This window comes from Coregonus clupeaformis, chromosome 28, assembly GCF_020615455.1.
Source record: "Coregonus clupeaformis isolate EN_2021a chromosome 28, ASM2061545v1, whole genome shotgun sequence".
Taxonomy (NCBI): domain Eukaryota; kingdom Metazoa; phylum Chordata; class Actinopteri; order Salmoniformes; family Salmonidae; genus Coregonus; species Coregonus clupeaformis.
Genome location: NC_059219.1, coordinates 19,798,379 through 19,823,163, shown reverse-complemented (window position 1 = coordinate 19,823,163; position 24,785 = coordinate 19,798,379). Strand labels below are relative to the sequence as shown.

The following is a 24,785-nucleotide window of genomic DNA, read 5'->3' as shown; positions in this document are numbered from 1 at the left end:
ATGACAGGGGGAAAACCAACAACAGCATGGACAGTCATGATATCAGTATGTGTTCTGAATATTCCTTCGATGAGTTACATACGGAGCAGCTTAAAGTCATACATTTTGAAGACAGTGACAGTGAAGAGAGTATGTCAATAGCCAACTCTGGCATTGACTACGATGACGAAGATTACCACCCCCATGATGATGATGAAGACGCTCCCTGGACCGACCAGAGACACCCTCGGTCATGGACAGTTGAAAAATGGACCACAGGAGACCTAGATGGAGATAAGTCGCCCAGGGGGGCGCGTGTTGGGGACCGATCGACACGCTCCAAGCGTAGATGCGTGCGATGTGAGGCCTACGACGCTCACTGTAAGTCCGCAGCGGAGAATTACAGACGGATCCTGACCAGCTACACCAAGACCGTTTCTGAGCTTATGATAGGCTTCAAGAAGGTTCTAGAGAGGTACCCCGAGCTTAGGGTCGACTCGAGCGACGACCATCTCCACTACATGGTTCAGGCCGCACTAGGGCGCAACAACCTCGTGCAGGAGATGGTTCGCCTGGCTGCAAAGAGACAGGTGCGAGAGGCTTTCAAAACGGAGGCCAACGAGGAAGACGCTAAGTGTGACCATGCAGTCGTTTCTGTCCAAGAAGCCCTAAACACGTGCTACACCGACAGCGAGACACTCAGGATGATCCTCCAGCGCTACACCAATCTGTACATTAGATACATAGAGGTGTGGAGAGAGATGTGTTCCAAGGTATCCAGGGACATCACGGTGATGGAGTTTATCACCCTGACTCAGGACAGGCCGGGCGTGAGCCACGGGGAGCCTTGGTCGGAGGCAAAAGCCTACGTTGCTCGCATGCTCCACAAGGTGGCCTCCATTACCCCCAGGGCCGTAGGGGAAGCTTGCGCCCGTGCGCTGAAAAACATAGATTTCAACCTCTCGTCAGCTCCTACGGATTTTGATAAACGCAAAGGTGTCCTCGGCGCCTCGATAGAGGAAATCCGCAGCCTTCTGGAAAGGACATCGCGAAAGTGGAGTTGGGACTCATGCATGAACGACCTGCACTTTGATATCCGCAGCGACCTCACGGTGCTGGAGGCCCTGGTCGGCGTGGGAGAGATATCCGTGAAGACTCTGCTGTATGAGAGGTCTATGCTCGTCTCGCAAGTGAGAAAGATGACTAGGAACGAGGGCTCTCTCGAGCTTCAGGTGGCTCAGACGCGATCCAAGCTGAGACAATCGGTGTCTCGGTGCCGGTACGCGGAGATGAGCGCGCTGCAGTGAGCAGTTGACCTTGCCGGTTGACTGGCCCCCGGTGGAGCGTGTGGGTACTAATCTAGCGGTTGTATCATGGATAGTGCGTCTACACCATGGATTCGGATTGCGATTACCTGCTCTACAGCAAATGTGACCGGACCTCTGAAGATGCCGACGTGGAGGACAAACCGTGTCTACACTGTTCCGATTACCCAGTTCAGGAGAAGGCAATACGATCCACCTCAGTACATAGCACACCCACAGTGTCTTTTGATCGAGCGCTGACCGGGCGCATGGCGCCTTACGTCGAGGTGTTTGAAGCAAGCGACCTGTCAACCCGGACCGAATGCAAATCTTTTCACAAATTCCAGACCCCGCTACGCTATGTGAAAGATGGAGACATTATATCGCTCCAAGGCGCGATACACATGCAGGACGTGTCCCCAAACGGCACCTGGCTGTCTGAAAAGACAGAGTGTATAAAATCGCTATTCAGGTTGAGACTCGCGTGTCTGATGTGCACACATCTGCCAGACCTAAACAGAATAGTCCTTGAACAGAAGAACGATGACGGGTTATTGTATCTGGCAAACAAGTGGCTGTTGAACAAACGAAACATGAGCGAAGGCATAGAGTTATTCGGACCGTTTGTCTGCGACGCAATGCTCGCTCCCGTGCTCCACGAAATCCTTCGTTCGGACTGGATCGAAGAGCGCAAGGAACTCGGGGAGACAAACAACGAGCTGAAGCTAGGATGGGCCCAGGAGTTTTACAATTGGAAGTGTGTCATGAAAAACAGGACCGGCTCCATGGTATTTGCTCACCATCTACAGTGTCCCATTACACTCAACAATGCGCATAGCTACAGAATCGTAACGCTCATCTTGGACAAGATGCGACGGTGCGGATACACGCCTTGGTCCGCTGTGCAGGCAGTGCGCTGCTCGGAGGGTGGCATTAAGGAGATCGCTTGTGTCGAATGTAGGAGTCGTCTCCTGGCCTCCTGCGTGTTTCTCATGGAGTGCGCCGCAGTGGAGGCGTCTCGTCAGCGCGATTGGCTGGTGCGAAACGAAGCAGTGATTCAGCTATGCTGGCTCCTATATCGAATACACAAGCCTCAGGGGTGTGATGTTTATAACTTGCTAGAAGCCTGGACAGAGTCCATTATGATACACTCGATAAGGTTCCAGGAGTACAAAGCTAAGGCCCCCTCCTTGTCTGACTTAGAGGCCATGGTTGTCATATTCGCAAACGATCACATACCAGTGGTATCTGAAACCCGGAGCAGCTCAACGGCCAAGCACACGTATGACAACGGCTCACAGGACCCTGACCCCGGGCTGATAGAGGTGATTGTGCAAAACCCCAGGTTCTCCCCTAAGCGGGAGCCTGTCGTTTACCCGATTACAAGGGATGATGACTTCAACATTTCGACCGCAGTCGACGTCCTGACCAAAGCCCCAGTCGCCATGGAAGCCAGGGCCCAAGAGGTAGACGTGATAGCGAGGGCTTTTGTGTCGTGCTTCCCTAGAGTGGCCGCATCAGCTCTGGACCATCTTACGCTGAAGGCGCCTAACACGCGCAAGCTCGCAGGTAGAATATGGCCCTTGTTTGTGAACTCAACCAGGGCGTGTTACAAGCTGTTCAAAGCTCTGGCTCTACCTGTGTCGCCCAGCCCCATTTACACACTTGAGCTGCTGGCGAGAGGGTGGAGAGGCATAGCGACAGAAGTTTTGGAACGTTTCATACCCATGAGCACCGGGGGAGTTGTCCAAGTTAGCTGCGAGCATTACACGAAGCACCTTACCGGGCCCATCAACACCCTAGCCAATCTTAGTCTGATAAGCGACTCGGAAAGGGCTCTGATGGTCAAAGTGTTGAGCAAAGGGGTTCTACCGTGCTTCACGGGAGAGGGTGACAGCTCACCTGACCGACTTGTGAGCTCCACCATAGCTCTAACGTTCGCGGCTTGCGGACTACGGGTGTTTGGGTTCGCGAAGGATGACGACCTCGACGACAACGGCGCACACCTCACAGTTACCTCAGCGGGCTTGTTGTACTACGCGGCCTGGTACGTACTCGTGTACATGGGGACGTTACACATGCAACCCATGTTGAAGGACCGATTGTCCAGAACAGGTTCCGATGCTGACAAACACCTATGCTCAGCTCTGAACCTCGAGCGGGTGACAGAGGGTTCTGACAATTACTATGTCCTTTACGGAAGAGAGCTAGTAAACGCTCTAAGTATAGTGTTCGGTGCTCTGCTCGACACAGGCACCATCCTACGCATCGCGGAGCTATACGTCCCAGAGCTTATGGCTCAGCTGCCTTACAGGAAGAAGCTGAACTGGATTCCGGGCACTGTCAAGAGCTCAATAGAGAGCCGAGACATGTGGTTCACCAAAGAGCACGGGGACGAAGAATCTTACCTACAAAACAAGGAACCTCCCTTCGTGTACCTTGGCAATCTTGCCCACGGGCTTCACAGTAGCATCCAGGGTACGCTGACTATGCGTCACGCTAGACCTATCGCACAGGCCCTCCGTGGGCCTGACGGAGAGTTTGACCCGTGGTGCGACTCACTCTGGGTTTTCAACGATGTCGACCAGGATGGTGTCAGACTCGATGATACTTTACGCATGGCAATGCAAGAGGAGTCAGAGGAAACCTTTGTCTCTTTAGATCTGGTAGATGATCAGCAGCCAGACGACAACTGGACCTGTGTGTCCCAGTGCCCCCTTTCGCCCGATCTCCACTTGCAAGCAAGTGAAGGCGCAAGTCAAGACGATGCGCCTGCGGCACCGGAACAGCCCGTGGCGATAGTCTATCGTCGTATATGCAAAGGCCTATTGGTGGAGAATGTAGACAACCTAGGGTTTGACGAAAGACACACATTCCTATCTATAGCACATATGTCCCAAGCGTTAGACAAACGGCAACACGTGGCAGCTCCGGTCGTGAAAAGCCCTTGCATGGCAAACATTGCATCCACGGTGTACAGCAAAACCCATGTTAGGGTAAACGTGAGAGGATCTCCGATATCTCACAATAAACTCATAGAGGCACTGTGGGTTCTCTTCATGCACGCCAACAGTCTCCCTGTAACAACAGCAGGAGCATCCTCGACTGTCACCGTATCAACTGCGGAACCCTCCACGCCTGAAGCTCTGGCCGTGATGGTACACTTAGCAGTCAAAAGTTTCAACCTCCAGACTGTCACTCCGCTTGGAGTCTGCAACGACATACATACCATTTACAATAGAACGTGCAATCTGGAATCGGAATTTGTACCCATCACAGCAATTGTAGGAGGCCTGTTCGGAGTCAACGTGGAGCTGACTGTCGACGGTCGCAAATATTACATCGTCAACGACCACTACCACGGCCTGTGGGCTCCCGGATCGATCTGCTACCATAGCGGTGTCTGGTCTGTGATTGTAGAAGGCCTCAACCTACCCGTCCGGATACCCCAAGAGCAGCTTACCCTAACCCACTATCACACGGGAACATTAGGAGCATACCTCAGGCTGAACGATCTTAAGGTTTGCCAAGTGCCATCTGACAACTATTGTGGATTCCACACAGTGGCTGTGCTATTGGGCAAATCTGGCAAGTGTGACCGCGATGTCCGCAATAGTTTGGTCTGTACCACTGTAGACTACGTGATAGATAATATCAATGTCCCGGGATTCCAAGTGTATGTAAACACGCATAACACTAACACCCGACAGGGTCTGAAAGATGTGTTGATGGAGAGCAATAGGTGGTTGAGCGTAGATGAAGTCACCCTCATGCTCTTGGCTCACGGAAAGAGGTCGGCAATGATCACAGAGCATTCATATCCCATCTACAACACAGACATTAGTCATTTCGTTATCAAGTCCCACCACTATGAACCTGTACTGCATGTGTAGTTTTGGGGATGTCCTGTAATTTTATAGTTGTATATATGTATCATTGTCCACATTGTTTTCTATTTGTTTGATATACAATAAAAACACATGGAGACGAATACTCAGTTTGCTGGGTTTTTATTATTATCTATACACAAATACATACAAACCATGGACTACCAAATCACAAAAATGTATAATAATGGTATTATGTTGTAGCTATAAGTAGACATCATAAGTAGACATAATTGCTGATGTTTAAGTCACACAAGGAAGTGTAATGTATGAAGACAATATAAGCAATAAACTATATGCATGCAAACAAATACACAAGGACACGGGTATTACAAACGGCTATCAGAAAAGGTACGGTCTATACATGTCACTCCATAGGGTAATAGAAGCTGTGGACAGGCATCCCAGAGGCTGTATCGAGATGTTTGCCATGGGCGCGCCTAGTAGATATACTATCATCATCATCAGCTGTAGCAGCATCCTCTTCCACCCCTGGACCTGGGTAATCGTCAGCTGATGCTGGGTCTCTGTTCTGGTGACCAACGCTGTTGGTAGTACTTGACACTACACTCACTCTTCCTCTCGAATTTGCAACTCGGCCAACTCGGTTACCCGATGCATTCACGTTGCCAGTGTCACCCTTGAACACAGTTAATACATTAGCCAGTTCTGGACTTTTATAGAGAACGGGCTCCACGATAAGGGCTTTGTTCCACCTGAAACACTGGTTGTGTATCTGTATGTAGAAAGGACCGAAGGGTCGAATGACAGCACCCACAGTGTGCAGATCGATGTCTTTGTACTGCTCAGAGCCTAGTAAAGTGTCCCAGCTACTGTCCACAGACGTGTCTTGGTGTGTGAATCCGCACAGGTTGTACACACGGTGGAGTAGGTGCTCTTCGGCTGGGACAGACAGGGTCCGGGACTGATCACGATGGGGTTGTCTTCTCCCTCTCTTGCTTTCTTCCATACAGCCGTTAGCTACGTAGCTTTCAAGCAACGTGGTTCTCACCAAATCCGGCAAATGGTTGAGCAGTCCCAACTGTTTCATTGTCATGTGAATGGTAGCTAAAGCGTGTGATCCTCCCCACACCGGATCCCCGACTTTCCAAGTGTATATGGTGTCGATCAGGCATCCAATGAAGTCCACTCTGAATCCAGTACCCCATCTCCATACCCTTGACGGTTGTATACACTTCATAGTGAAGCCCAGGACCCGGATAGCTACGATCTGTGCTCGTAAAAGGCACTGCATGACATGATAGGCCATGGTGACATTGTCAGTCTCTGAGGCACTTTCAATTCCGTACACACAGCCTAGGTTCCACTTTCCTGCTGCCTCACCTACAAACATCCCTACCACAGAACTGTGTACATATGGGGTTGTCATCAGCTGCAGTGTGAACGTCCTGGGGACGAAGGAGTGAACCTGAAGAGCGGTGTGCATGTCCAAGATGTCCTGTAAAACGTCATTTTCAGCAAATACCCTGTGTACCAACAACCCTGAAACATTTTGAATGGTGTTAACAGCTCCCATATACAAGGTCTCCGAGCTTTTAACCATCAGCAGTTTAGGTACGTCGTCCTTAGTCAACGTGGGGAAGTCATTGATTATGAGCTCCACGTGTTTAAAGCCGTTCTGGGGAGGTGTCCCTAGATTCACATTGTGGTACGTCTGGGGGCCTGCCTCGCAGCTGAGTGTAGTGCAAGGAATCTGTTTGTTGTAGACCATGTCCTTAGGGTAGTGCAGTAGGCAATAGTGCTGTAAAGCAGATTCAACTCCCATCAGCCAGCTTAGCTTATGATTGCTGGGATCTTTGCGTAGCACGCCTACTACTGTTGGGGTCAGAGTGTTCGGTATCCTCCAACCTTTGGAATGCGATGGCGGCTTGGGCAACAGAACACAAGGTTCCGTTATAGGAAAGGCAACGCGGGGAAGTTGTTGAATTGTCATATCCTTCAACCTACATATAGAGACTGTGCAACAACTGACATACACCATCATATGGTATGGTGTGTATCCAATTGACTCCATGCTGGCGGTGGTAAACCCTATAGACCTCCAACGTTTGTTTTGTTTTAAAAACCCAACCCAGTCAAACCATGTAGATTTCCAATGTGTGGTAAGGCGGGGAACCAAGTGAGTGTCAGGGGGTGCCTCCCTAGTGGGGTCAGACCCTTCTGCGTTTACTTGCAAAGGTGGTATCGGCACGACATAATTTGGTATAGGACAATGATAACCTGTGGCATTGTATAATACCCCTTGGTCCCACTGATGGATCATCTGTTGATCAGTAGTAGTACTGGGCTGTCTGACCCAAGGTTGTGGGTATAGCTGTACCACGAAATCATTTGCTGGTTCTTCAGCAACGTGGTCACTCTGCCGATGAGACTGTATCTGGATTTGGGGCCCAACAATGACAGTCTCCGCAGGTTCATCGGCAACGTGGTCACTCTGCCGATGAAACTGCATGTGGAGTTGGGGCTCGTGACTGACATTGTCCGAGGTACCAGGATTGAGGACTTGGTTTACAAGGGATTTGAGTTTATTAGGATCATCCAGGTACTGATCCTTGAAACAATCAAGCAGGATGACAGGCAAGTCCGGAACCTGTCTGGAGCTGTAATCATCAGTCTCATCCTGGATGTAAAAGTGGTTCCTGCTGCTGTAGCAACCCTTGGAATTGACAGTGTGTCGGTTCTGCGTGAAGTGCCAACTTTTGTCACCAGTGCTGCCGAATGTTGTCGGCGTCACTCCTCTGGCTAGTTCAGGGTAGAAAGGTGCAATGGTTGTTGTGGTGTCCGCAGTGAGGTGTAAGTCGGTAGAGATGTCGCCCCGAGTATGGTTCACAGTCTCCGTAGTATCACATTCGACCTGGATGGTGTCTACGTGATTAGAAGAAGCCTGAGCGTCCAGGTGTACCTCTGCCACGGTAGCTGATGAACCCGAGGGACCCGCAAGTTCCAGACTCACCGATCCGCTTAACTCGTGAAAGTGTTTCAGAGCCCCAATGATACCCTTGTGGTATATCTTTTTTGCCAGTTCTGGGGGACCCGGCAAGTCGTTGGTGCTCTTGTGCTTGTGGACACGTCCTGTACCACGGCTCGAGGTTGTGTAGCTGATGACTGTGGAATCATTAGAAGACAATGTGTTCCATCCCAGGGTGCTCTTGTCAGCCGTGAGTGCGCTAAGCAAGGCCTGGTAAATCTCGGGTTTGGGTGTAGTGAAGCCACGCTGTACACTTCGAATGGCAGACGATTCGTGTTCCCTAAGCGATTCTATAATGCTGACACGAATGGGTTCCTTGAAGCCCAGAGCCAGCAGCCTACCCTTCAGAGATTCTGGTGTCCTTGACCTTTCACCCAACCACACATGAGGCACGTCGACTCTGCTCATGTCCCTAGTTCCGGCCTGCTTTGGTCCCAGTCTACGCCATATATTGTCATTCACCAGCCCGGCCCTGCAAAACGCTAAGGCGTTGACGAGAGTCTTGAGCCGGTCTGGCGAGCCGCATATATCCACCTTGTCCGACTCACGGTAAGAAGGCTCGTGTTGCATCCCTGGACGGTTAGCTATTGCGGCAGATCCTCCCGTTTCCCATTGGGCCTTCATTTCATTCCAACGTTCGATGATAGAAGCGTCACTCTCGACATGTGCGCACAAGGTACACAGTGCCAGATTAGCGCATGCCATGCGGAATGAGTCCATGTCCTTTGCAATGTTGGAAGACCTGTACATAGTGGGCAGCGACACGAATGGCAACAGGGATAGTACGTCTCCGGTCTCACTGTGGACAAAGAACACTGTGGAGAGTTTAGGTTCTCGGACCGCTGTCTTGGCATACAAGTGTCTGGGAGGCATCATGCCCATCAGGCACATGGCTCTAAGAGACCCAAGTACCCCCAGAAAGACCTTGTTGATTTTAAACTCGAGCTGCTCTTCGAGAGCTTTACCTCGCACGCTTCTCATCCAAGAGCTCAATGTCTGCCATCGGGCATCCAGAGTTGTCACGACGTGCATCATCACCGCGTTCGCACTACCAACGTCCTGCAAAACCAGGCAATCGAGCCTAGGGGCCAGCAGCCTGCTACAGTCCATGTGCTGGGAAGAGGTAGCACTGGCCTTGGAGTTGGTGTCACTGAGCATAGATTGTCTGGCGTTGCACGCTCTTACAGCTGAATGCATAATGTCTTCCACGTGCACACTGGGGACCAAGACTCTCAACGAGAAAGTAGACACTTGCCCTTCAGTCAGTGTATCCATTGCAGGTGACAGAGCTACATCATCCTCACAGTCGGTGAACGAGCCACTAGGCCCCACTACTACTTCGTGGCATAGGCAATATTTGCCCAGGAAGGTGTACAGAGGGTCAGGTTTTCTGTCGGCAAAGGTGTCACTCCTGGGGTTCCATACGTTCAGCTCTGAGTGCAACTCGAGGTATGAAGGGATAGACACTCTCAATTCCCTGGAACCTCTTCTGTCTTGAAATCTCCACCATAGCTTTAGGAACCTGAATGAATCATCGGTGTTACCGAATATACCACTGTCATCGTCCTTCAGCTGGGCAAAAACGTATCTAGCGATACTGTGTCTAGCGCCCTCGCTTTTGTGAAACCCGTAGCGTTTGTTCTGCACCAGTTCCAAAAACAACATCACAAAGTAAGGCGTATGCATAACAGCCAGGTGCTCCAAGCGCCTCAGGTTCAAGTCCATGACCGGAACAGTCATCTGGGTATCATTGCCAGTGACTATGTTCTTATACTTGCAACTGCCGGCATGTAATGTCATTCGTATGTGCCTGCACAGTATGCAACAATCAGCTACTCCCGTACTGAAAAACCTAGTGAGGCCTAGGGGGCCCGGTATGTTATCCGGGTGGTAGTAGAAGTCGTGATGCTGGCGTGTGACACTCGCCTTGCTTGCAGCCCGCACCAGACCCAAACGACCCTGGTAGCTGTACAAGTATCCGATTGCGTCTTCTGTGTATTCGAACGTTTCACAATGGTTGAGAGCTCCCCCGTGGAGAGCCGCAGCAATAGTTTTCCACTTGGCCACATCGCCCCCCAGATCCATTGCAGTGGCAGCAGCAATAGATGCTAAAACAATAAATGTGACAAGAAGGTTGCCGGGTTACCAAAACGTACAGGACACATCGGGTAACAGAACATAACAGGTTTTGCAGCAACAACCTCCTTGAGTGTGGTCCTATGTGGCCTAAAGATCTGTAAATATGATAGATATATATGATAGCGAAACGGACAGCCTCTTGGGTGTGTGTGTGTGTGTGTGTGTGTGTGTGTGTGTGTGTGTGTGTGTGTGTGTGTGTGTGTGTGTGTGTGTGTGTGTGTGTGTGTGTGTGTGTGTGTGTGTGTGTGTGTGTGTGTGTGTGTGTGTGTGTGTGTGTGTGTGTGTGTGTGTGCTCTGTGTGCTCTGTGTGCTCTGTGTGCTCTGTGTGCTCTGTGTGCTCTGTGTGCTCTGTGTGCTCTGTGTTGTACCACCAGTCTATTGAACGTACATGGGACGTGCTAGAGCCTTCAGACCTTCAGAGTTTGAACATGTTGAGTGACGTGTCGTTGTCCATGACCGTGTGACACACCATCATCTTGTATTTCATCTCCCCTGCATGATAGTACAGGGTATGCTGCACTGCGATTGCAAGGCAACTAGTTCCATCTTTCTCGAGAGTCCAATCTAACAGCGACCTCCTAAACTCCTCTGTGATCTTAGAGTCGCACCCGTGCCTGACACCGCAGCTGAACGGTGTGGGTTGAGAGTCTCCCAAAGCGGGTAACGTGTACCAGAAAGCAAATGTCTCACGACACGGGGAGCCTATTCTAATCCTGGCTCCTGACACATCGCCCATTGCCTTTGTCGCCAATGTAACATCACCCACAAAGTGCGTGTGTATGAAACAAGATGTAGTCCTACTAGGGGGCTTCGGCAGAACCCCAGGGAACGTCTCCATGTCCATTCGTATGTACCTTACTCCGAGCGCTTCGCATTTGTAGTCTATCAACTGCACCTCTTTCGGTAGTTCGTTGGTGAGCCCGAAGAGCCACGTCAAAACGTTACACTCGATCTCCTGAAAGGAGGAGCTGTGGTTGGACCACACTACTGCCTGCAGTCCTCGCACCCTGGGGATTGCGGTGATGCACGCGGTTTTAGTGTTGAACCCCTTCCACCTAAGGTCTATAACGCACACCCGGTCTGTCCGCATGGATACCTCGTGGTGCTCGCACGCTATTGCGTTCATCGGTGAGCAAGACTCGATGATCCCCAATGCTCTAGCCTCTCCAAACATCCTGTTCCCGTACTCGGGTATGGGGATGGCAAGCTTGCGGCTGATCACGTACAGGGCGCTGTAATTCTCACGCCCTGGGAACATCTCGATGGTAATGGATCTGGGCAGGCCTTCCCATATTCTCAACTGGTTTGCCTGACTGACAAAGTTGAACTGATCCACGACCGTCAAGGGTCTCTCGGCTGTACATCCAAAGTGAGACGGGCGAGTCCTGTATACGTACAGACCAGGCGGGAGACTCTGCGACTTGTCAAGCTGATACACGATCACCGCGTCACAGCACTTTGGGTACTTGCGGCTTCGATTGTGCATCAGCCACCTGTACGCCGTGACCACGCTGTCGATTTCGTAGGCCCACAGGGTTCTCGTGGTAGGCCCGGAACAACCTTTCTTCCTGGCTTTCGCTCCGCCCCGTCTTTGCCTTTTACCTAGAGATTTCTCCGAGTCCTTGTCTACAAAAGGAGAGACTCTGGCTTCGTCCGACATTTCCTTTCCCTGGTCTGCTGAACAACAAGACTCTGCGGACGACTCACAGGAACACTGCTTATTCCTTGAAGCTTGCCGAAGCAACATCCCAACGGTGTGTTTAAAGTTGTATCTGTGAGCGGGGCACGGTTTCACGGTCTCTTCCGTGAGATCGCTCAGACCTAAACCCTCTGCTCCAGGTACATATATCATGTCTCCCATCACAGGGACAGGGTCAAGAGTCAGCGCCTTGTATAGCGGGCAGCACAGCCCTACTGCAGGCTCCATGGAAGACGGCAACCCCTTTTTCACCGGCGACGTTCCTCAGGGCCTGCTTAGTGATTGCGAGAAGAAGCGTAAAGACACAGTGGTGTACTCAGTCAGAAAGGCAACTAATTTGTACAGGAGAGTATCCACAGTCCATTATAGAAAAAGTGGGAGAGTCGTAGAGACCAACAAGCATCTCAAGCCGGCCGGGTCCAAATGTCTTGTGTGCCTGGTCACATTGGTTAAAAGCAGCAAAGACAGGCAAAGGTCAGGCATTAAACTCCGCTGTCAGTGTAATGTCAGGGTGTGCACAACCTGCTTCAACAAGAACCCGGAGTGGTACTTAACCAAGCCTCACTTCACAAAGTGCCCAACTGTACGGGGGTTCATCTGCAAAGTCTGCGCCTGCTTCGAAGGCGTCAAGGTGAAAGTGTGCTGCGTGTGGATGTGCTCCAGGTGCTCCTCAGAGATCCAACACAAGCAGTGGTTGTGTTCAAAGTGTTCCGGGAGCTTCGACCACCGTACACGACGCGAGACCCGTACCTTATGGTGCAGGTCTAATGGTTCGTCGTCCGGGTTCGAGGAAACAGACAACAGCAGCAAAGTGGCGTGCGCTGAGGAGAAGACAGCGGACTACAGGGATCTCATCAGATCGCGTGTGTTCGACAAGGTTTCACAGAGCAGACACTTGGCCGCTTCAGATATCAGAGCCCTGTTCCATGAGTGTTTTGCACCTCAAGTGTGCACGTGCAGGTCCAACGGCGACACAAACCCCATGTGCGCCAGCTGCACTCCAGTGCTGACTGTGATGCAGCTGCTGACCAAGAACCCGCGTCCACTGGTAGCCTCCCTGGCCGAGCGCGCTATACCAGGCAGGTCTCTGGCTCGCAACGTGTACGACAGAGCCCTGCTGACTAGCATACTAAATGAGCGGGACCTGCCGTTGTGCGCCAATGGGCCCTCGTGTAAGGGTATGCTGGTGAACGGTCAGCACAATCCGAAGCCTCTACCCTCGCTGATCTCACCCGAGTCTTACAGCCGCTTTGTTTTGAGCAGAGAAAAGAACGGAGAGGTCCAGCAGATCGACCCTTGTCGTTGTATCGTCTGTCTCCTTTTCAACCAGTCCGCTGCAGTGGCGCAGATGTTCAGCCCGGACAGTCAACACCTAGAGCCTCATCCAACCGGGCCCGTTTACTACTTCAATGTGAAACTCTCCCCGGATGTGGGGGTACCGGAGGTGTGCATGGATGAGTATCAAGGCTACCTTGTTAACTTTCAAGGCTCAGTGGGTAGCTACAAGCCCACATTCTACTACAATTGGAGAGACATGCTCAAGGTGTTACACATAGATGACAGTGGGACACTAACATTCTCGCCTTTACAATGACAAGCAGAGGAGCACACTCCAGGGCTATGTGATCCTACTGGTGTCCTGTTACCAAAAACACTGATCAGAGTGCCTACACGTCGATTGCACTGTAACTGAAACTCCACTCTTTCAGAGGTTATCCGAACAGGGGACGGTCCATGTATCTAATCACTGTTGTACATGGGAGCTCATAATCACAGCCTCTACAGTTCCTTCCAACCACAGCGGCCTTAATCATGGACCCATGCGTAGTTCATCCAAAGCCAACCCTATTGTCCTACCAGGGCTCAACTGTCCAGTCCATGTATCTAATCACTGTTGTACATGGGAGCTCATAATCACAGCCTCTACAGTTCCTTCCAACCACAGCGGCCTTAATCATGGACCCATGCGTAGTTCATCCAAAGCCAACCCTATTGTCCTACCAGGGCTCAACTGTCCAACCTTATCCGTGGACTGTTATATCTATGTTGTTCACCCCGTTCCTACACCAGTAGACTGTGTATTCAACAGGTACGTGTTCATCCAACCTTAGAATGTGTACACAAGACCAAGTGTAATACTAGTACATGTGACCACTTAGTCACCTGTTACGTGTCCATTCCACCAAGAGCATTCAAATGTTAACCAGGACAGCTTCACATCTCAGTTACAGATTACAACAGCCTGAACCTTGGCCTGTGTACACCCAGTCTCCAATACCATGAATACCCTTCGCGGACGAAGATGTAGCTTCATACAGGAGGCCTTTGGCAACGTGAACAGATCGAACCATGTTGCAGATGTCCTCTTTTCACATGGGATGATATCAAACGAAGAGATGGAGACTGTCCGGTGTATACAAGGCACCCATGAAAAGGCCCGGACCTTGATTGATTATGTTATGAACAAGGGAGATGTTACCTCTAATATGTTTATGGCAACCTGGGATAATTACCCAAGTGAAGAAACTGTCAGCAGTGACTCCTCAGCGGCATCACGTCATGATAATGGTATGTCGCCTAAGGAAATACTTAACACCTTGGACTATTTGAGCAGAGAAGATATTGAGGGCCTCAAGTTTCTCATGGGCGAGATACAAGTCCACAGTCAACAGCCCATCAGTGAGGCTGAGTTGGATTGTATGACTGACAGAATCCAGATAGCATACGCTATAGCGTCACACTACGGTGTAGAGGCCAAAGCGGTGTTTACCAGACTGCTTAAACAAATCCATCGCAATGACCTAGCAAAAGAGGTGGCGAACGGCACCCATAGCAAGCCCTTAAGTCACCCAGAACCTGTGAACTTTGCTGGATATAGCAATGCTATCGACGTAAACAAGGCTGCAGTGAAAGCGAAGGTGCTGGATATACTGTCGGACCTAAGTGGAGCAGGCCTGAAATCCTTCATATGGGGATTACGCCTACCACATTGCATGTCTGAACGTATCAAGACTGCCATAGACGTGGTCAAGGTACTCATGGAACATGTGGGCCACGAGATGCTCATTTTCTTGGAGATCATCTACCAAACACTGCGTATGAGTCGACAACACTACTTGGCTATACAATTGAAAGACTATATTCTTGGCCTTAGTGTCTGACATAATGCTTAATGCTGATGATAATGCGCGTGTGTTCGTAGGCCAGGCCAGGCCAGGCCCTGTGGATATGTGAATAATCAGCAGTGGCAGAGAGTTTAGCCCGATTCAATACGCTTTATTATGTATTGTGCTCTTATGCTTGTTATGTTTTTGTAATGTCTTAGTCAATGACATAATGTCATCAAGGCATTAGCTACACTGCCTTAGCTACATTGACTTACCTGTTCCTTTACCTGTGCATGCATGGTTGTTATACCAATAGTATTTGAATGTCACTGCCTGGCTCAGTGTCTCCATGTCTGTGTCTGACTTAACACTGCTAATATGAATTGATATTGATAGTGTGTGTGTGTGTGTGTGTGTGTGTGTGTGTGTGTGTGTGTGTGTGTGTGTGTGTGTGTGTGTGTGTGTGTGTGTGTGTGTGTGTGTGTGTGTGTGTGTGTGTGTGTGTGTGTGTGTGTGTGCGTGTGTGTGTGCGTGCGTGTGTGTGCGTGCGTGTGTGTGTGTGCGTGTGTGTGTGTGTGTGTGTGTGTGTGTGCGTGTGTGTGTGTGCGTGTGTCCATAGGCTATTATGCTCTAAGCTATCTAGATAGACTGCTTATTACCATTGCACAGAATGGTGGTCTGTACTCCATTGGATGTTATAATAATTCCATACTAATCCCATATAAAGCCACAAATAAAGACAGGTTATGCATAAAGAATACACTATCCAATGTTGTAATCTGTCATATGTCACATACCAATATAATCAATGGTGCATTGGGGCCACATTTATCATGTTTTCGAATTTGCATATGAATGGTACGTTCCAATGGTGCATTGGGGCGCTGTAAAACCTTTGAGTGGTTTCCATAGCAACAGTAATGAGGGGACTCAGGACACCCCCAGGGGGATGGGCAGGGGTGTCAGAATTTGTGGGCAGGGAGGGAGGAATTGAGGCCTCTAGGCTTGGTATAGCAGTTTATATTCAAACACACAAACTATAGTCTGACTCTATTCAATCTTCTGTTGTTGAGAATCTCCATGAACATGCTGTTTGAAATACAATAGAACACTAATGTTTCCCTTGACATGCTAGCAGTGTGGAGGAATAAGAGCTTGTTGAATTTGGTTCTGAAGATATTTCTCAAGGGGCATCCACAAGCCCAAAGGACAAGTGACTCAGTCAGGATTAGAAAGTAAGATGACCGCTCTATCTGTCAATGAAGCAATTAACAGTAATTACTTGCTGCATGTTTCCCCTGCTCTGAGTGTCTGCAGGGCTGTATCATGACCTAGAGCCACTGTACACCTACAGAGCGACTGTGACGTGGTCTCAACTGGCATGAAAGACCTCGTCACAAATTAAGACAATTTTCACAACGGTCAGTGACTACACACCTATTGGACATTATTGCCAGAACTTTATGCATTTTATGCAACTATGGTAGATACTGTGATGTATGGATTCCATGGCCTGCCCTCACGTCAGAGCTGCTGGATTAGTAGAGCCATGGATCTGATCTTTAGCTGAGCTCCACGTGTGGTCTAAGCACTGAGCGAAGGCCTAAACAGATCCATATCCCAACACACACACACACACACACACACACACACACACACACACACACACACACACTCACACACACACACTCTCACACACACATACACACACCGCAGGTTGCCTCATCGATGCCTTGATCAATATGTGGACATGTGGGTATTGACAGGGGTAATGATAGCAGTAATCACACACAGACACAGACACAGACACAGACACACACACAAAGGCCCTGCCATAAATGTTACCCCAGTGAGGATGTTTTGTGTGTGTGTGTGAGAGTGTGTGTGTGTGTGTGTGTGTGTGTGTGTGTGTGTGTGTGTGTGTGTGTGTGTGTGTGTGTGTGTGTGTGTGTGTGTGTGTGTGTGTGTGTGTGTGTGTGTGTTTAATTCTCAATTAACTCCATTGCTATCCTGTGGCCTCTGCCAATGTCTGTATGAGTTATCACACTGTCAGTAGTCCTTAAAACAGAACATACGCTGTGTTATAGAATTGGTTAATTTATCCAACATTGTCTAGGCAGCTGTGTGTTACTGTCAGAGTTTGAGGATACTGAAATGAAATACACACCCTGACATTTGAAAGCGAAGCATGTGCTGAGTGGCAATATAAGCCCCACACACAACATTTAGCAGACACACACACAACCCATACATGTTTGCCTTAAATGTCCTGTTGTCCTAGGGGTCACAGCCTCCTAACAAATGATCCCCAAAATATAAAAATTAAATGAATTTGGTTCAACACAACAAGACGGTTAAGGTATAATGAAATACACACCCTGACATTTGAAAGTGAATCATGTGCTGAGTGGCATTACAAGCCCCTAGGTTGAACATAGATGATCTTACACAGTCATTCCCAGATAATAATATTGTTATGCCTTACCTGAGTGCTGTCTGGTGTAGTCTCCTGTAGACAACTGTGCTGACATGTGAGGTATTAAGTATCTGTCAAGGCTTTATACCGCTCAATGATTCCGCAACAGTGTAATTTCGGAGGTGGAGCTACAACCACTGTTTGGATACTTTACGTACAGTCAACTGAAAACAGGATACACCCGGCCAGCCTTTATGTGCCGTACAATGGAACATCAAAGCGTTCCATGCTGTTTGAACATCCACACACCAGGATTCAAATTCTTCGTCTTCCATAGTTCAAACAGCATGGAAAGGTTTGTAGTAGGAGCATCATATCGCACCTGAAGCATGAATATGTAGTAAGACAGCCTTTATGTGCTGAACAATTTGCATTCCCTTTGTTTGCGGAGGTGGTGGGGTGGCGGGGGTTTTTTGCGGGGGGTGTAAGCGTACAGGCCCTTTAGCACTGTTTGGGGACTAGACTTGTAGAATCCTAGACTTGTTGTGAGGGCATATAACAGTATTTGTGGTTGGATAATGCCTGTAGTAGACTGCCGTACACACAACAGTTCTGTTGATGTGCTATATGTCGGACAATGTAGTACTGTGTGCCTGGTTTAGCTATTGTGGGATAAAGGGTGGTCATATGACATTAATTTTGGTTGGATCTTTTATGTCTAGTAAGCCATATAACTAACAGTTGGTCTGCCCTTCCAGAGGTGTGTGGACTACGGAGCTATGGTTGGAGTTTTGTGAAGTCCCATGATGTTTACGTACAGTCAACTGAAAACAGAATACACCCGGCCAGCCTTTATGTGCCGTACAATGGAACATCAAAGCGTTCCATGCTGTTTGAACATCCACACACCAGGATTCAAATTCTTCGTCTTCCATAGTTCAAACAGCATGGAAAGGTTTGTAGTAGGAGCATCATATCGCACCTGAAGCATGAATATGTAGTAAGACAGCCTTTATGTGCTGAACAATTTGCATTCCCTTTGTTTGCGGAGGTGGTGGGGTGGCGGGGGTTTTTGGCGGGGGGTGTAAGCGTACAGGCCCTTTAGCACTGTTTGGGGACTAGACTTGTAGAATCCTAGACTTGTTGTGAGGGCATATAACAGTATTTGTGGTTGGATAATGCCTGTAGTAGACTGCCGTACACACAACAGTTCTGTTGATGTGCTATATGTCGGACAATGTAGTACTGTGTGCCTGGTTTAGCTATTGTGGGATAAAGGGTGGTCATATGACATTAATTTTGGTTGGATCTTTTATGTCTAGTAAGCCATATAACTAACAGTTGGTCTGCCCTTCCAGAGGTGTGTGGACTACGGAGCTATGGTTGGAGTTTTGTGAAGTCCCATGATGTTTACGTACAGTCAACTGAAAACAGAATACACCCGGCCAGCCTTTATGTGCCGTACAATGGAACATCAAAGCGTTCCATGCTGTTTGAACATCCACACACCAGGATTCAAATTCTTCGTCTTCCATAGTTCAAACAGCATGGAAAGGTTTGTAGTAGGAGCATCATATCGCACCTGAAGCATGAATATGTAGTAAGACAGCCTTTATGTGCTGAACAATTTGCATTCCCTTTGTTTGCGGAGGTGGTGGGGTGGCGGGGGTTTTTGGCGGGGGGTGTAAGCGTACAGGCCCTTTAGCACTGTTTGGGGACTAGACTTGTAGAATCCTAGACTTGTTGTGAGGGCATATAACAGTATTTGTGGTTGGATAATGCCTGTAGTAGACTGCCGTACACACAACAGTTCTGTTGATGTGCTATATGTCGGACAATGTAGTACTGTGTGCCTGGTTTAGCTATTGTGGGATAAAGGGTGGTCATATGACATTAATTTTGGTTGGATCTTTTATGTCTAGTAAGCCATATAACTAACAGTTGGTCTGCCCTTCCAGAGGTGTGTGGACTACGGAGCTATGGTTGGAGTTTTGTGAAGTCCCATGATGTTTACGTACAGTCAAAGATGAAAAGGATACACTTGGCTAGCCTTTATGTGCTGTACAATGGAACATCAATAGATGATAAAAGGAGGTGAGGGGAGGTGAATGGGGGCTTGGAGGGGTGCGGGAGGTGGGGGTGTGGGGGGTGAGTTGGGGAGTAGGGTTGTTGAAAAAACCCTATGCAAATCAGTCTGGGCGGTGCCGTCGGCTATATATACAGGATTAGTTACACTTAAACTCAGTGTACACATTGCAACTGAAGCGTGAAGATGTAACTGAAACCTGAAGATGTACCAATAGCATGCCGTACGCCGTCTATGCCGTACAACAACAGGATTGGAAACTCAAAGCAATATTGTATGTCCTAATGATATCTCTCTACACACAACAAGTGTGAGTTGTTAATTACCGCTATAACGGTATGGCTTTCAGACCTGAAGTGTATACAGAGATGAGAGACTCCACACCCTCTCCCTTGCGCAACATACGGCAGAGAAGGTGGCATGAAAGAGCCACAAATGACAGGCCATGCAACAACGGACGAGACACTCCAGTTGAACGCGATGTACTTGCTTACCGGAGACACCCCCAAGCGGTTGATGGTAGATCTCCATCTAGGTATTTTGGCCATAGGCCTCAGCATCTAATAGGACCATCAGGTAATAACAAGAGTTACAATGGGCAACGCCCATGGCAGCATCCCGGCAGGCAACCGCGCCCACAACCACGCCCACAACCGCGCCCGCAGAACCGCGCGCAACCCGTTTATAGTAGGATGCCCACAGCAGTTTCTCCTGCTAGTTCTGCTGCAAAGGTGAAACGTCGTCGTATACCTCAAGAATGGATACTGCAACCATCCACCGGTCAACCGGTCAACAAGCAAAGCAGGCGTGGTGCGAGATACAGACCTCATTACATTTCCAGGGGCTTTGCGAGTCCTAGCAGAGGTAGAGCCAACCACGAGATATGTGTAACCCCTAGGACACAGCAAGAAAACAATACAACAGAGGTCAGGCCCGTAGTCTGCAGCAGCTTCAGGGGTGGTGCTGACAGCAGCTCCTTACCAGGAAAGGTGGCCAGGTCTGATGGCAACAAGGTTGCTTCACAGAGCGCCATTAAGCCTAGATCGCATAACCCGTTCATTGGCACACATACGAAAGGGGTGGCGAATGACCGTGTCAAGAATACCTCGGTTGACAATTCCTACAAGCCACCTGGCTCACACTCAGCCCCTAAAGGTAGTTACAGAACGTGGTCCTGGATAAACAAAAGGAGACTGAAAGGCAGTGAAGATGTAGACAAGGTCACATCAGAGACCCTTGAACCTGTCAGGGAACCCAATGAGGAGGGCTATGTTCCTAACGTAACTCGTGAAGATGATAGCGGTGATGACAGCGACACCTCCAGCGGTTCAGGCAGCACCTCCAGCAGTTCCAGTGGATCAAGTAGCAGCTCTAGTGACTCTAGCAGAGTGACTGGGGTCATACCAGAGGCGTACACTGAACCATGTGTATCTGCCAAGCCTGAGACCCGGTGCGTAGAGAATGCAGCTGAGTCTTCTGAGACTGAGACTGTCTCCTCTGTAACCAATTTCCCATCTACAGCTGCCACAGAGTGTGCGATGTCTACCGATGTGCCTGGATCTACAGCTGACCCTGAGTCTGTATCTGCTGCAACCCATGCACCATATACAAATGCTGAGGTTGCTTACACTGAGGCTGAGTCCGATCCTGTGGCTAAAGACAAGCAGGTCGATTCTGTGGAGACGAATGCTCCATCTGCAGCTGCCACAGAGTGTGCGATGTCTACCGATGTGCCTGGATCTACAGCGGACCCAGAGTCTGTATCTGCTGTGATTGGTATCATGACCAGTTCCATGTGTGATACCTCAGAGGGGTTTGTAGCAGCTCCGGTTACCAACCCATATCAAGAAGCGTATGTACACTACATCACACATATCCTGTGCACATAACCAATAGTACTTTCTAGTAATTGAATACTATACTAGTGCAATGTATCTGTTGTTACAGGTGTAGCCAGAGCTCTCTGGACGAAGAAATGCTGACTGATGCCAATTACACAAACGGTTTCGAAGACTGCAAGGTGTCTCACGTACAGGAGGTATCCGAGCCACATGTAACTAACGCAACTGTGATGACCGTTGAACCTTGTCTAGATCCCTTGATTTCTGCTGCAACCGAGCATGGTCCCAGCCTTATACCCACTCCAAGCGCTGCGTCTCAACCTACAGAGATGACAATAGAATCCTGTATCTTAGACGTATCTAGTCCTGTTTACCCTGACCACAACGGAACATTTGATGTGGAGAGCGTCTGTGAGTATATTCTGCAAAGAAACCAGTCTGTACAGCCTCTATGTGACGCCCAGCCACCATTCCAGGTTCATCCGGAATACCAACAACAACAGGTGTCCACATCCCCACAGCAGCAGCCTACACCGCCGCGCCACCACGAGCCACCGTTCCAAGTTCATCAGGAATGGCAACAACACCAAATGTCCACGCCACCCCAGCAGCAGCCTATACCACCGCCTCAGCCCCAGCCAGAGTTCCTAGAGCCCCAGGTGCAGCATTCGGTGTTCCCAGAGCCCCAGACACCGGTGTTCCTAGAACCCCACCCTGCACTGCATCATGTGCGTAACAAACTCCATCTGCATAACAATGACCACCAGGGAATCAGTATGTACAGCCTTCAGTCACTAACATCTTTGAGGTCGCAGTCACAACAGTCATTATTCCCCACACCACCTCAATCTGAGCTAGCCGTCACCTGTCAGGACATCACCCCGGATGTCACCCCACAACGGCAATTGCACGGGGCTGCCGTGACATCCATGAACAAACCACTGCTGGATATTGTGAGACAATCGATCTTATGTTCCGGTTGCAATAACACCTTCAACAGGGCCGTGATCTGTCATGACTACTTGATTCAGCTCAACAGACCTATCCAATGCGCGTGCGGCTGTGTACTTTGCACACTCTGTTATCGTGGTCAAGGAGGGTGCCACTTTCACAAGGTATCATCCAAACGAGGCCTTGTCAACGCAACAGTCAACACCCTAGCCAGTTGCCCTGATCTGGAGAGTCTAGGAGTCTGGGATCTCGAACTCGATATCCATGACCGTTTCAAGACTTATGAAGAAGCCAACGGACATGTGCTGAAGATGTTGTGTGAGGCGCAAGCCCCTGATCTGGTGCAGTTGCGAACCGGTAGGTGTATTACTATATATCTATGTTGTCGTAGTACTATCATTGTGAACACATTCACCTGACAGTCTATTATTCTGTTTCCTCCGCGCAGCATTCGAACATCTCCTCACCGCTAAGGACAGTATGTCCTTCAAGTACTGGGTAAACGAAGCTATGCCAGACGATTTAGCCTACCGATATGTCTGCATCCCACATGTACCGGGCTTCTGGGATCACGTTCTCGTGGGAACCTGTCAGCCTCCCAATACAGAGAAGATGATCGGTCCTGATGATCACCTGCCGAAATTGTTCAATGTGTTTCTTGGCTCATATAGATTTCACTGGTGCTGTTTTGTGTACAAGAAACAGATCATCTTGGCTATGTGGTACACGTGTGTGTCCAGCAGAGGGCAACATACAGTGGTTCCAGTTGTTGACACCTCAGTGAGAGACATTACCACAACCATGGCGTTTAGAAGGATGGTATTTTATCTATCTAGGTGGTTTACAGCGCAATACGTGTCACCAACAGAGAGGCAGCTCAATGTGGTATTGGATTGCAAACCTTCTGAGGGGTCTACTGTGGTCCATATCATAGCTCTCTTGGCATCTAGGAGTGGGATGAACACAGTAAACCTTCAACTCTCCCAGCAGCGTCCCAAAAATGATATGAACTACGGGTTTAGCCTCCTCAATGCCAACACATTGTTCACTTGCCCTGCTGATGGCAATGTAGTAGGGACTCCCATTAACATTGTTGACGAGTTTAACTATTACCACAACAACAGTGGGGATAATGGTATTGGTCTGACACGTATATGTACTACCACAGAACATTACAGTTTCATTTAAATGGTAGCATGGAAATGGTAGCGACACTGTGCGTGTACATTGTACAATGTATATCAGTACCTCAGGATACATTACATGTTTTTTTTTGGAGCAAGGTGCGGTGCTGCAGCTGGTTGAGGTTGCATCTACAAATGTGTCTATTCAGTGTTACTGTTCAATGTGTACATATGAAGGGACATGGTGTTATTTGCTCAGTTATTCTAGATTACTCTGCTATTGTATTCTATTTGTCTTCTCCTGCTGCTCTATGCTATCCCATGTATATTGTACATCATGTATTGTAGGTACCGTGATTTGATGTATATACAGGTCGAGATGTCATTATCTGTGTTACATTTCCTATAACCACTGGTAGACTATATATACTGTAGTACCGGTACCTTTCTATATATAACTTTTCTTCAATGGTTTTATAATTTTTTTTTATACGTGCTTTTATACTTTTGATATACATGATTATATATGCGTTGTATACATCCTTACAGATTATTGTATATGTGTGCACAGGATGTACGGTATCTGAACTGTTGTGACACTGATGTTGAACAATATAATAAACCTTGTCTGTCACATATGTACTACGTCTTGGCTGTTTGTATTATGTTTTCAGTATATGAAATCACAGCGGGTACCTAATATCTTAATTTTGTCGCCTTCTGCCTCATACCGAATACTCATTGGGTACTGAGGTATAGTGAGGTGTGTGTGTGTGTTCAGGTGGCAGCAATGAATGTTTGGTGTCTATATGTTTATATATGCTTATATACCCCAAAGACATACAATAATAAACACAGACATAACGTATACCACGTACAGATGTATTTAATATGATGATATAAGTGGTTACACATGAGCTGACATTAAACAGTCAGAGTAGAATGTAGAATGTTAGAAGCAGTTACACACACACAAACAATATACTATACAATATGTTCTACAGCGTTTGTTCTACTGTATTCTCGGTAAGCGTCTTCAACGCTCACTTTTGTCACAGGTTCTCTGGCATCATCGAGGTCTCTCTGAACAGCCAGGGTTAACACCTGTCTGTTGATGTATGCTGAGGCGTTAAGCTGCAGTCCTACGTTGTCAGAGAGAGTCTTTACTGCTCCAATCAACCGACGCACGTCGAGCCTTCCCCGGAGCGCTCCCAGTAAGTAACGGAGGTCAGCTCTTTGCATCTGAGTGGAAAGCAGTTCGTT

The 24,785-nt window shown here is 48.8% G+C and overlaps 3 protein-coding genes across 3 annotated transcripts in view; 2 read left to right on the top strand and 1 right to left on the bottom strand.

The window, feature by feature from the left end:
- Positions 1–17,678, bottom strand: part of LOC123482107 — a 30,634-nt gene extending 12,956 nt beyond the window's left edge. The window contains exon 1 of the mRNA XM_045208418.1: positions 17,590–17,678. The gene's annotated coding sequence lies outside the window, so the exon portion shown is untranslated. The remainder of the gene's footprint in view (positions 1–17,589) is intronic.
- Positions 17,679–20,200: 2,522 nt separating this feature from the next.
- Positions 20,201–22,098, top strand: LOC121561456 (uncharacterized protein DDB_G0271670-like). The gene is made up of 3 exons (XM_045208347.1): positions 20,201–20,337; positions 20,505–21,458; positions 21,924–22,098. Exons 1-3 carry the CDS (start codon positions 20,201–20,203, stop codon positions 22,096–22,098), a joined length of 1,266 nt encoding a protein of 421 aa, XP_045064282.1.
- Positions 22,099–22,177: 79 nt separating this feature from the next.
- Positions 22,178–23,645, top strand: LOC123482106. Its single transcript, XM_045208417.1, has 2 exons — positions 22,178–22,755; positions 22,847–23,645. The coding sequence occupies exons 1-2, from the start codon at positions 22,224–22,226 to the stop codon at positions 23,584–23,586; spliced, it is 1,272 nt and encodes a 423-aa protein (XP_045064352.1). The 5' UTR covers positions 22,178–22,223; the 3' UTR covers positions 23,587–23,645.
- The last annotated feature ends 1,140 nt before the right edge of the window (positions 23,646–24,785 follow it).